Below are 13882 nucleotides of genomic sequence, written 5' to 3' on the forward strand. Positions count from 1 at the left end.
CAAAGTCCTTCCCTAAGAATTTTAATGCCAGATTTAAGTGTCAAGCTATATCCATGCCAGAGCATCGACAGTCCTCATGTATCCCTGCAGATGCGGTGTTACCAATACATTATTAAGGCAGCTCTCCCCACTGACAACCTAGATCAATCATTTTATGAGAGAAAGGCAACCGTTTTGTCATGAGTCCTCGCCATGGGTCAGGCAGATCATCTCAATGCTTGTTAACCATCCAGCTCCTAAAATCGTTAATAAGTGAATGTTCACTCACCAAGCGCAAAGCAAATGTCAGTTCCCTCACTCCAAAAACTGGACTTTCTTTGCCTTGTGGTTAACTGGGTTTGCTTTGGTTACATGTTCACATTGGACAAACTGTGTTACTATAGATTTAAGGTTGTGTATAACAAGCACCTGCAGAACTAAAACCTGTGTCACAACTCTTCACAAATTCAAACACATTGAAGCTATATGTGCCATGAATGTCTGCATTAATCTATGCCATTCACCACAATGCTTTCCTTAATTTGCTGACACATTACACTGTGTACTTCTATCAAAAAAGTAAATGTACCAGGACGCTTTAACACAAGCCTAGGCAACAATTGTAACACTGCAGATCAGGCCTTTTTTTTATAAGCATATGTATTCTCAGACTCTTCTAAGTACTAAATATACTACTCTGAAAAGCAATATTTTCTATCAGGTTATAAACTCTAGGGCATCTAAGAAAGTATGGACTTTTATGTAACCGTGGCACCTATAACCTAAGCTAGATTTACTTGCTAACTAAGTCATCCATCAAGTCCAACTGGAACTTTCCTCCCACTGCTCATGAACTATTTCATTTAGTCTATCAGCAAAGTCAGAGAGTTAATTTGCATAACGAGCATGTCAAATTCAGTAGTTCCCACTTGCACCTGAAGTATCACCAACATAATAGAAACACAACCAGCTTTACAAAAACAATTAAGAGAATTCCACAAAATGTGCATCTCAACAGAGAGACCTCATTGATCAGCACTTGAACTGTGCTTTATATCTGATATTAAAATCAAAGCAATGGATTTCAAAGTAAATATTCAAGTCTTCCTCCGATTCACATCACAAAAACCTCTTTGTCTCCACAGAATACTCTAGGACTTGATCAGATCAATTTCCCAAACACTGGTTGCAACATGACAGGACATCTGCTACAACTATTCAGAAGCAGTTTGCGTTTTCATTGGAAAAATCCATCCTCTACAATGTGAGATGCCCAATTTTCTATGTCTGGGAAGGCATTCTTTTAATTCAAAACTATGAAGCGACTACTTCATTGTCTCCCTGTGAACTACAAAATGAATTTGTGTCTGCCAAGAGTCCTGTCATTCTGCCACTGTTGTGATGCCCATTAACCAAGTCTACCTACTTCCTTGTTTTCGGTAAATGCCTCACCTGGCAGTAGCTAAGAGTGTTCTGGCGCTTTCTGGCCACAGTAAGTTAGTATCCTACAAAAATGAGTGAAGCAATAGTGCAATACGTGTTGTTCGGGCCTTCACGCCAATGTTTACTTCGACAGCAGTACAAGAGACTCGGATTTATAGGTAATACCGAAGATAGAAGTTGTAAAGGCGAGGTTTGATTAAAACTTGCCAGTTACTTATACATTTGGAGAAATAGTAGTGGGGTTTTATTTTACCTTTCCACTGAGTTAATTACAAATATTTCGCTGGGCATCACTCTTCATGAGCAATTCGAAATACGCTGTGCAGGGTTTTTTGGGTGGGGGTGGGTTATGCGGGGTCTACTTTGAAATGGGAAAATTGAGTATCTGATTTTGCATGTTTAGTCTGATCAAAGCGCGCATTTATGCTCCCTGTTTTGATTACTGGGCTTTGCTCCAATTGCTATGCTTTAAATTTTGTGGGAAAAAGAAGTAAGCTGTAAATGATCAGCTGTTAAATACAAGTGCTCAGATTATAAATAAGAATCATGCTGTCACTTTAAAAGCATCAGTGATCCCTCAAATGTACAGCAGAAGAATTTGAAGCTATGTGCTTCAGGATGTTTTTTCTGTCATGTCTCAGACAGTATCTCTAACAATATGCAATGTAGCTGCGTTTTCCGCATCTAGCCAAAGTGCTGTATTTGCCACAAGATCCACCAAATGCACTAAAATCTGCAAATTCCGACACAAACTGCAATGCAATTCCTGACACTTTATAAAAAAAATAGCTGGTCAAGCTTTCATCTCGTTGGTGTACTCTGGAACTACATAGGTGTATACTTCAAAGACATGCTACAGATATTCCCAAAGTATACCGTATATTTGCTTTAGTCTACCACAGGAAACAAGGACTCAACATATTTCAATATTTCAAAATTGAGTAGATACATTATTTCATTTTTTGTCATGAAAATGCTTGCTCCACTGTTAATTCCGATTCACGTTTACCTCCTTATATCCTCAAAGCAGAAGTTATTTCAAGAGGACACACCAAGAGTAAAAGAGCCCCAAACATCTAGCATTTCAGGGGATGAGGATGGAATTTACTGCTAGAGGAGTTAAGTTCTGATTGCTTCAGTTTTAAATTTATTTCCACGGAGATAATTATATACTAAATAAATGCATAACGCAGAATACGCTTCTGTCAATTGCCTTTTGTCAGAAAAGTCTGTTTCCAAAAGTCGAATTGAACAAAAAAATGGCTGGATCCTGGACTCCAAGACAGCACTTTAGGACAAAGCAGAGAAACACAGAAGAGGAATATCTTTTAGTGCATGTAACGTTTACCTGAAGGTTGGTTTGTGTTTTACTGGGCGCAGCATTGCATAAGTGCTACACTAATTATTTTACACAGGGGATAGAGCACTGGAAAGCCTTTTGCGCTGTTGTAGCATAGTGTTAAGATGCCAAACACAGCTAAGCAATAGTGACACAGACTTGTGCAATAGAACAAATCGGATAATAAGTTGTTTTTTTTATGTTGAGTGGAGCTTAGTTTATTGTAGTATTAATTTATTTTCTTTTTCTTGCAATTTATTTCACTCTGCCATGCCACATAACTTTGCCCTATATTGCCTCATAATTCCAGAAGGCCCGATGTGAAGTGGCATTTCTTTGTTTGTAATTGGACTTCGTGTTTGTCTACTTCTACCGTCAAATTTATGATTGTTTTTTGTTTGTTTTTTTTAACCAGAGAAGAAACCTCTCGGGACACACTGTAGAATATGAATCTTTCTCGGACTGCCATTACATTTTGTAATTCGGAGCATGTATTTCAGTGGAAGGCGAGTATGCTTACTGTGCGTGGGCGTTTATTCCAAAGACAGAGAGCATGCTTTGAAATAAGTAACGTGCAGCTCTTTTCAAAACTGCGTCGTGCGTGTCTGATGCACATTAACCGCAAAACATGAAATTATTCTGGATTTCCGAACTGTTTAAAATGCAATTACATTGAATAACAAATAGTGATGAACGGCCGCGTTGTTACATTAGGTCGCCATCTAATGATTTAAATACACAACACACATTTGTCCAAGCTATTAGAAAGAACCACCGGACTCCGTTTCAAGGGATACTATGAACAGCTAAAACAGAATTCAACCTTGCATCTTTCCGGAGTCTGAACAAGTAAAAAAACATAAAATAAAAGAGCGAGAGGTTTCAATTATAATTAAGACACATTAGTTTGTTGTATGATGAAAACACTAAAAAAGTTTTTTTTAACATTCATTTCATGATAATATAACAAACTCACAATTTCACATTATTTTCTTAAAGAGAAAGCTACAACCACCAAAAAAGAGACGGGTTCAAATGGACCAGTTTAGGTTTCTAAACTTAAGTACCGATCAGAAGAGCAATGCTTCTATTTCAGAAATTGTGGGGCGAGGATAGGAAAAAAGGTTTTGGGTAGAGAAAAAGAAACAGCAAGGATAACACAATCGTTGACAGTGCCATTTAGAATTTCAGCTGACATAGACAGCTCTCATCAATTTCACCAACTGCAGAACATGGGGGAACACTGTCGTCAGGGGGGCATCACGCACTCTAGTGGAGGGAGCAGGGATGAAGCAAAGCCAAGGATGATTTTTGAAGACTGAATGTTAAGCCTACTTTGAGATGTTATCTATGGCCGCCTTGTGTCACTCTTGGTGACAAGGAAAATTCATCAGAACGCTGTTGCTTTCTGGCAAAATGCATCTATTTGGGTCCATTTCTAATATCTGCAACAGAGATTGTGCCACTGTGTGGAATCTGATGAGGCAGCTGGGTCTTGATTAGTTTGGGAGAACTTAAATTAACAGTATTCACCCGCTTGAACCTATGAAAGTAGAGCCAATGTAATGCTTACCGTCAATGTTGCCACAGTGGTAGGTGCACCAAACTACACATCATCAACAGGTAGGTACTGGGCTCACCAGCATCCAGCACAGGGTGGAATGTGAAATAAGCTATTCATAGGAGGGCCTATATGAAGTCCAAAATGGAAGAAAGACTAAATTTCCGCCTTGCCTTATGCAATAAGAAACTTCCTGTGCCACTCATCCATGGTTCATAAAGAATAGCCTTATCTGTGACAGTGGATGTTATGAGCTAAGACCACTGGGGAGGTTCAGCTGCACTCACTAAATACATTTGGTGGTAGGGACCACCAAAAAACTCTACATGAGGCTGATAGAAGAAATCCAGTTTTTAATGGTGTGCACCCTGATAAAATGTGAAAAATGAAAATTAGGGCCGGGTAATGGCAGGATGATCTGTGTTCTAAACATACAATTTATCAGTTACCAATCACAATCCTATAATTCCCAGTTTTGTATCAACTGTCACAAGTAGCACAATGCAAAGTTAAACAAATTATAGAGAAACCATTTTCAAAATGATGTTGCAAAACCCAACAAGACAAATTACGCAGGCATTCTAGAAACCTTATTGTTGGTGATGAAGAATTAGGTAAAAATCGGGTTTCTTTTTACTGGATGGATCGTTCACACAGCCCCTCCCTAGGTTGAAGACGTTGCCTAAAAATATCCAGCTGGGAGTGCTTTGTTTGTTATGCATGAGGTTTATAAAATTAACAACCTTTCTTCTTGTCTTTTTTGCTGCCAAATCAGTCCCATAAAATCTAGGTTTCATATTGATTTTTTTTTTGTAAAAAAAAAAAAAATCTTTAACAAATATACAAAAAGACCTACAAAAGTACCACAATTCAGCAAAAAAGGATGTGGTTGCATGTGAACTTCTTTTCATTATCTACTTTAAAAATGCCCTCTTTGAAAATTCTGAAACCCTCACCTCTCAGGAATCTAGCCAGCCTCCCTTCACCCCTGTGGTGCACACTTCATGTGGCTCCATGTTTGCTACCAATCACGAAATTCATAAGAATTTGTTGGTACTGAACACAAGTGGCAGAGAGCTCATTTTTAATGTTCAAGTACAATGAAAGGAGATGGAACACAAGGTACTCGTCATCCAAGACTCCCAACAATGTTCCGGGGTCCAGTAGCCAAGGGCTTCAGCACCGAATTGACCAGTCACAAATGCTGCAGCCTAGCGATCCTGGATGTTGTTTGGAGTTTCACTGCCAACAGACATCAGTCGGAGGTGACTGGCGTTTTAGAAAGGCTGCTTTCGTAGGTGAGCGCTGGACTAAGTTCTAGGAGCTCCTATAGGTTTTGATGATATCCTTGATGGCTCGTCTACATATGGGACAGCAGGCATTGTCCATCTTCTTCAGTTTCTGCCCGCAGGTATAGCAGAGACACATGTGTCCACAGGAGTAGATGACCGTGTCCACCATGTTCTCATAGCAGATGGTGCATTCGTCGCCCCAGTTCCGTGTGATGGGCAGAGAGACAGGAGACTCTAGCACGCTCACAGGAGAATTCGGAGCAGTTCCTAAAAGGCAATTAAAATTCTTATTTGTCATAGAAAGCATAATTCCATTTAACACTTACTGCTTTCAAAACAAGTTTAACAATATGTCAGGCTAAACAAATAATGCTTTTGTCACTTTTTCCTGATTTATAAATCCTTGACTTATTGAACACATTCTCTACTTGCATGAGAAGTTACAACTAATGCGCTTCCATCTGTGTGCGGATGTGACAGATAAGCATTGCATATGTATCATTAGTAATAAGGGTGCTTTCTTTTGTCAGTATGCATCTAGCCCAGATGCACAATGTTAGTTCAGGCTTCTGGCACACCACTGCCTGTGGGATGCCATCCCAGTCTCGTATAACTACAAGCAACAGCGGCCGATGGCTGATCCTACGCCTCTTATAGAATTTATGGTATTGTCTGCATGATGCTAAGGGTGAGCAAAGGGCCCAAGTCCTTCTGCAACCTTACAATTTTTAAAACTATGTTTGCTTTGCCAGCTGTGAAGCAGATGGGGCCTAAAAAAACAATCTGAGTCAAAAAAGGAACCCAGTGCTGCAGATTAAAAGTTCGTGAGACTGCTCATCATTTGTTCTAATGGTCCATCCTCTGTCTACTTTACACAGTGATCCAGGGAGGACCTTCCAGCCACGAGGGAAAGACATAACGATGCATCGACTGTTGGGTTTCTCAGCTGCAATTCAGCTGATAACCGGCAAACAATACTCTCTGCCGTCTTATATCGTGTCCACGTTGCTCGGGACGTCGGCGATAAGGAGTTCGTGGGAAAAATTAAATTATGTTGGCCTCCGACAATTTCGGGGAACTTCATATCTCTTAATAAAGTGAGAAGTTCCCTGAACTTGCGCTACTTCGCAGGTTTGGCAAATAATTTCAGCCAATCCTAGTTACTATTTTATTCTGTCTTATTCTGGAGCTTGGTGAAAGAGGGGAAACAATCACAAAGGTGTACTAAAATGATGTACCTCACTGGTAGGTATTATAGGGAACATACCGTTTTAAGTTGTGAGAATATATGTAATGCATTTTACCATCAGTCACCACTTCACAGTTTCCAGTTTCTGATTAGGTTTATGTTTGGAGTATTTCTAAAGCGCGCACTTATACCAACGTTCAATGGTGACGAGTACAAAAAAGCTCCTGGGGAGGGTGTAGGCTAAGATGAACTAAAAACTTAAAAATAAGGAACATTTCTCTAGTCTAAACAGTAATGTCATTAGTTGTTTCCTGACATTATCAAGCTCTGGTTGATCAGTCAAAGTATTAATGTGAACTGTAAACTGGACGAAACCCATCCATGCATTCAGAAGATTACAAAAGAAGAAAGAGGTCTCGTTTTGTCCTTTCCATGAATCGCCCATGGGTAGGTAGATCTTCCTCGTTCCATCCGTCAGTTTTCAGACATCGAAGTGTTTTGGCTAACCTGATAGTTGGGCACTGGGGAAAGAAAACTGGGAGGCCCACATATTACGTGCCTTCCACATATACTTATTTTGATGGTCAAATAAAAGGTATCACTTCCTGAGACTATATGAGGTCTGCTGCCTTCTAAAATAAGCATTTTCTTTAGCTCTAAAAGTTGTAAACAAGAGCAAAATTGAAATAAAACCAAAACTAAACGATGTGATTTAGATGTGTTTTACAATAAAGCCTTGAAGTTACAAATGTCAATCTCCAGCTAACATACTTCAGCACAGATCCCTGCTCACTTCACTCTCAGGTGATTGGTGTGTGAGGTTTGAGCTACACAAGGGATTTTAGCCATAGAATACGGAGCTGTGAAATAAATAATAAGAGGCATATTTATGGTTTTGTAGCGCAGAGCAGCAAAGCAAGTTACCTTGCTGTGCTGCCCTGTGTCACAGATAAAGGGCAGCAATGCATTATATTTATGGAATACACTGCATTTCTGTCATTTTCCCCTTGGCCTGGAGCACTTTCGGCACCCTGACATCAAAACAGGCACCCTTGCACCTTGGTGCAAAGGTGCCTGCATTGCATGCAAGCGGAACCTTCCTGCACAAAAAAAATCCTGGGAGGCTTTTTCCTTCTTTCTGTGTGTGCTGCATGATGCATCACACACAGTAAGAGGAAAAACGTGGAAAAATAGTGATATTTCTCCTTGTTGTGCCTCCTCTGGGGAGGCGTGAGGTTTTGGCACACCCCCAGGTTTACAAGGTCTTGTAAATCTAGAGAAGTGTCAAAATCTATGGGTGTTGTGTGTGAACACCCACCTCAATGTCCACTGAACACCTCCCAAGCGCAGAGTAGGGCAACACATGGATTTGTGTTGCCTTGCATTCCTCGATATTTATGAGGCTATTCAAATGTGGCTTTACGCAGCCTCATAAATATGAGTTATTTTTTTGTGTCGCTGTTGCATTCCAAAAAGTGATGCAACAGTGGCATAAGGGCCTCATAAATATGGCCCTAAGTGTTTCCACTCTGAATGGAAATGGCAACTTCATCCTCAAGGCCATAAAAGTGTAAAAAGTGATCAATGGTCACATGAGGTATCTTTGGTTTCTAGTTTATGACCTGATCCATCTCACGAAAAGGAATTGTGTTGTTTGGTAAGCTAATGCAGTACTCCACATCTGCACCCATTTTTTAGTCAATGCAGAATGGTTTCTTTGGCTGAAGGAGGGACAAACAACTCATTTCCATGGTAGGTCAATCCATTTCCATGGTAGGTTTACCAAATCCAAGAAGCAGCAATGACCGGGCCATAATGAGGTTATCTGAATCAAGGCTACATTGCTGTTTATCCCGCACCTCTTTTATGTTCTATGGAGCTTTCACATTAGAGTAAAGGAGTGGAAAATGTCTACTGACCAACCCATGGGAAAGCTAACCACCAAAGAACCTGAATTTCCGATTGTAATGGACGCATAATTAGGGCACTTATTATTAACCTTAGTGGTTACAAGTTAGCCTGTGGGGACCTGTAAGTGAGCTGGTGAACAAATCAGTGGCTGCTCTGTTTCGATTTCAGTCAAAAAGATTTTATGTGTTTGGCAATCACAAACCTCTATAACTTTTTCAGGTGACAGGGACATTTCTTATTTTCTAAATTACCAGGATCTCCATTGTAATCACTGCAATTCTTCTCCAGCACATCCAAGAGAAGGATTGTTGGAATAGGAGGAACAGAAGATGCAAACTCAGGAGGTAAGGGAGGCACCAGAGATATGAGATCCAGATACACTGTCCTGTACTTTGTTACACAGGAGGTGCAGACTCCGGAGGCTCTTGCAGTTCAGCTCGTAGCATTTCTGTCCAGAAACGAGGCTCCTGAGAGCACATATTGCAGATAGTCAACCTACCATTGGCATCGGCCAACAGCCCCCTGTAGGACCTTTGGATGGTGCAATATAGTGTAAACATAATCTTAGCATCCATTGGGAGCCTCTAGTGCGTCTGAAGTTGTCATTATGCGGCCCTGCCTTTTCATGTTCAGGCACAGTTCATCTGCCTGCTTTTTTCGGATCTTTTCATTCTGACAATAAGTTTTTTTGCGAGTCCTGTAGACACTATTTTGTAGTTTTCTAATATTGCCATCACCAGGCTCTTGCCAGCAATAAATGGGGGAGTGAAAGAATTTTTGGGAGAAGGGATAGTTGAAAGTTGATTTGCTTGACCACTAAATTCATTTGGAGATTGAAGGAAGGCGCTACAAAAAATTAATTACTCTAAAGTAGGTGTCTGAGTTCACAGACACTTTCAGAGTACCTCACAGCCTTGAGATAATTTTCAACTAAGCACAGAGTCATATTTTCCTTTTAAAGCTAAGGGAAGGATATGTGCATTTCACATTATTATCATCAGGCTGTAGATAGCAGGGCCTGAGAATGAACAGTGGTCAGTCAGATTTATGACCCAGGTTAGTGCATAGAGGTGAAGAACTGAAGCACTGAGGCATTTAACTCCTAAATAAAAGTTCTTGCGAACTAAATATTGGGGTGTAGAACAAAATGATGTTTGTTATTGCAATTAAATGGGAGAAAATTAAAATGAGAAGTTACCTTAGTGATTATGTTAACTGTTCATTTTCTAACATTTCAAAGTGTTGCATTTACAAACAGCAGGCCTTTTGCTAACAATGGCCATTCGACGCTGTGCAATATCTGTAGGTGAGAAATAGTCATTTTTTAAAATGGGAGAAATGTAAAGTGAAGAAAAATATTTCCATGAAACACTGTCCTAATGTTTTTGCCCCACTTTCAATTGAGTGTTATGTCCTAATGTTTTATGAAGCATGTTTCTTCACTTTAAAGGCCTCCATTTAAACAAATGACTGTATTTTTCTGTTATAAATAAGGCACCATGTCTACAGGTTACTGAGAGCAAGAAGCTTGCTGTCTGTGAATGTGAGAACATTTAAATGATGAGTTTTATAGAATCCATATAAATTTAAAGTAACTCTTCAGATTAATTTTCTCCGATTTCAAAGTGTTGTCTTTATACACAGCAGGCATCTTGCTCCCACTGGCTTACATTACGCTTAAAGTCAATGAAGCTGGGCATGGGGGTGTCTGGTAACAATATGCGAATTGCTTAGCCTTCAGTAGCTCACAATGATTTTCACTGATAAGATGTAGCTCGCACTACAAAAAAGGTTGGAGACCCCTGCTCTAAAGTTACTTTATTCCACAGCAGTGGGAGGTGACGTACTTAAGGATGGGAGGCCAATCAACAGATATAGCCTTACTTTCTGTTCTGCCTAACACCAAAGATATAGGCCTTTCTTCTATTCAGACAAAGGAAGCCATCCTTCACCCAGTGGAATAAATGGCCCAGATAATGGAGATATTGACCAGGTTAGTAGATCTGTTTCCCACTTGGAAGAGAATTTGAGTATTATCAATGTACCTTTGTATGTTCACCTGATGACACTAATGAAATATATGGTACTCCACAGGCTACTGATTGATCCCACTGGTCTTATTCAAATTTGATAGTAGCAATTGGATAGGAAGGATCTTATCTGATCCAGAATTTTTCACAATTCCTTAAGTCTTTCTACCAACATGTTTGGTGCAGTTTATTGTATTGTCTTCTGACAGATCCAGAAGTATGAGAACAGGCAGCTTCTTTTCATTGAGGGACATCAGGAGTTTTGGAGTATAAAAGCTTATCTTCAACTGGAGAGGCTGATAGCTGAAAAATCAGGGAGAAACTCACCAAAAACATATGTAATATCCAAGATAAGCCGCTAAACAGTGGAGCTCTGAGGACTGCGTTCGACTGACATCTTCAAGTTGAAAATATGAGCTATGCAAGCCTTTGGGGGTAGCGAAGCTCAATCCTCCCACCCAGCTGGCCAGGGTTTGAATCACACACTGAGATGGGCAAACAGCATGTTGTTCATGGCTTCTGAAATGTTAAATGAGCATATTCCAACAGGGGCATGGGCAAGATAGTAGCTGGTGCAGAGGTGCTTCTTTGAGCTCCGTCCCAAGCCCGAGTGTATCCTAAAACATCTAGCGTCTGCTGCCCAGGAGGCCATATCCCCACTGGGTGCAGCTCCTCCCCGAAAGATCCAGAGGAATTTCCTGCCTTTCAACAACTTCATTGTCAATGAGCTGTGACTCAGGTCCCAGTCTGCAGTATCCAGCAGACGTGCCACAGATGAGAGTGGCTACGCTTTTCTGGCCACTGAGGTTAGGAGTTAGGCCGCTTAGGAGTTTGTGGCAGGTGCACCGCCCAAGGAAGCGAGCCACCTTGCTTGGCTGTAGACGTACTTACACTGAATTGGCTACCAGACTATCAAAACTTGATTATCAAGAACACATAGCACGCCAATAGGGGGGGAGAGAGACCGCTGGTGCATGGCTATTCATACGACTGACAGGGACATATATAATGCCCAAACAGATACTAATTCCACCTTTGCAGAAAATTATCTATGCAGAGCAGAAGTATACAGGCACCAACCAAATAAGGGACCTCCTGTGAGAGATACCCCTCACTTGCACTGATCCACTCCAGCAAGCAGAAGTGGATGAGCCCATACAGGGGGAAGAGATATTTGAGGCCATAGCACAGGTAGTACAGAATGGAAACTGACGATTTCCCTATAGAATATTACACAACCTACAGCACACTCCTCACCCCACACCTGTTAAAACTGTACAAAGAGGCACAGGACAGTGGCATGCTCCCGGAATCCCTCTTAGAAGCCCTGATTGTTGGATTTAAGGTCATACCAGCCACTCTCGCTATTAAACCTGGACTATAAAATATTGGGGAAGCTTTTGGCAAATAGATTACTGCAGTAATAGGAAACCCGGTCCAAACAGACCAGAATGGTTTTATACCATAACACAACCACCAATGCTGAACTTGATCGGGATGAACCCCGGGTACCTGGATATTGGTCTGGTGGTATTGCTGGATACAGGTAAAGCATTTGATACCCAGGCCAGGACGTATCTTTTTGTGGTGCTGTAGAGATTGAGAGTGGGATGAGCCTTTCTGCAGTGGGTAAAGACACTATATAGAATTCCTATTGCGAGGGTTAGGACTGGCTTGACAATATCAGACAGATTTGAAATACATAGAGGCACCCGGTAGGGTTGTTTGATGTCCCCACTCATTTTTACACTTGCAATAGCGCCTCTGGCCAGCAGGTTGCAACTAGTGCCCAGCTGTAGGGTGTACCGGCATTTGACAAATGGCATACAGTATCAATATATGCAGACGAAGAACTAATCTACTTTCAGAATGGCCCAATGTGCCTCCTGCCATTGATAGAGAAGCTTGATAAATTTAGAGAAATGTAAGGCCTCAAAATGAATTAGTCCAAATTCCGCTTGTATCGTCTCCAGCAGATTCTGGAACCTCAGAGAGAGTGTGATGCCCACCAAACACATTTGGCGATTTTATATACTCAAATATTTGTGGGTGAACTTTTAGTACTGTGAGCGCTGATTTAATAGAAGGGAATCTGGACAAAGTAGTAGATTCAGCACATCGTTCATTCCCCTTGTGGCTCCCATTGCCGCTATCCCTCATGTGTCATGTGGCCATAGCCAAAATGCTGGTTCTTCCCCGACTACTGAATCTTTTCACAGCTTTACAATCTATGCTTCCCAAGCGCTTCCTCAATGGCCTTCAAGGATTCTGAACAGACTTGATTTGGGGTCCAGGAAAGAAAAGAGTTGCATGACAGGTAGCGCAGCTCCATTTACCAGATGCAGAATTGGGAGAACCCAACTATGAGCCGTACTAACCAATAGCACAACAGCAGTAGCTGATGTGCTGGGAAGGGACTGCCCCAAATGCCGAGAGGGAGGAAGTTAAACGAAAGTTGCATGGCAAAAACATCCTAACCTAGCTGTTGTGCAATACCCAGCCACGAACTCCGGAAAGTAGACAAATGATTGTCGCATGCGGATGCTGGCATACATAGTACACCCACCTTATGCTTCCCCGAACTACCAATTTGGTTACTACTCACAATATGAGATTCTACACGGTGGAGCAACACACGTCCTATGACGGAGGCAGGGGTGTTACTCACCAAGGACCTCTAGGATGAGGAAGAATTAAGGGCAATTCAAGACTTGAGGGACACAGGTGGGATAACAGAAGCGTGCTTCCTAGAGTATAACACCAACTGGGGTGGGACGTTCTGAGCCAATCACATCATTGCCCCTCAAAACTATACTAACACACTGCAACTCGAGAAAAGCAGTTACTGTGTTGTATAACACTTTGCTTACACAATACTACTCAACAGAATTGCCGGCTAGAGTTAAGCGCTCAACTGATCTTGGAACAATGCTGACCGATAAACAAGGGGCTGGCGCTAAAATACAAATGAAACTAATACATTACAAGAGCAACCCATACGTTAATGTGAACATGGGTATCAATACTAGAGCTACAAAGAAACATCCATGTGAAACTCACTTAGTTATAATATTAGATCAGGCAGAAAGTACTGCATTTGAATCAATCAAAAAAAGCAGGTAGAATTTAAACTGTGCC

At 41.1% G+C, this 13882-nt stretch overlaps 1 protein-coding gene across 2 annotated transcripts in view; it reads right to left on the bottom strand.

Moving 5' to 3' along the window:
• Positions 1–2960: 2960 nt before the first annotated feature.
• The window catches only part of NEURL1 (neuralized E3 ubiquitin protein ligase 1), a 413365-nt gene continuing 402443 nt past the window's right edge, over positions 2961–13882 (bottom strand). For both annotated transcript variants that reach the window (XM_069239472.1, XM_069239473.1), the window contains one exon: positions 2961–5881. In XM_069239472.1, coding sequence (XP_069095573.1) covers positions 5640–5881 — 242 coding nt within the window. In that variant the 3' untranslated portion in view covers positions 2961–5639. The remainder of the gene's footprint in view (positions 5882–13882) is intronic.

Source organism: Pleurodeles waltl, chromosome 6 (genome assembly GCF_031143425.1).
Source record: "Pleurodeles waltl isolate 20211129_DDA chromosome 6, aPleWal1.hap1.20221129, whole genome shotgun sequence".
Lineage (NCBI taxonomy): Eukaryota > Metazoa > Chordata > Amphibia > Caudata > Salamandridae > Pleurodeles > Pleurodeles waltl.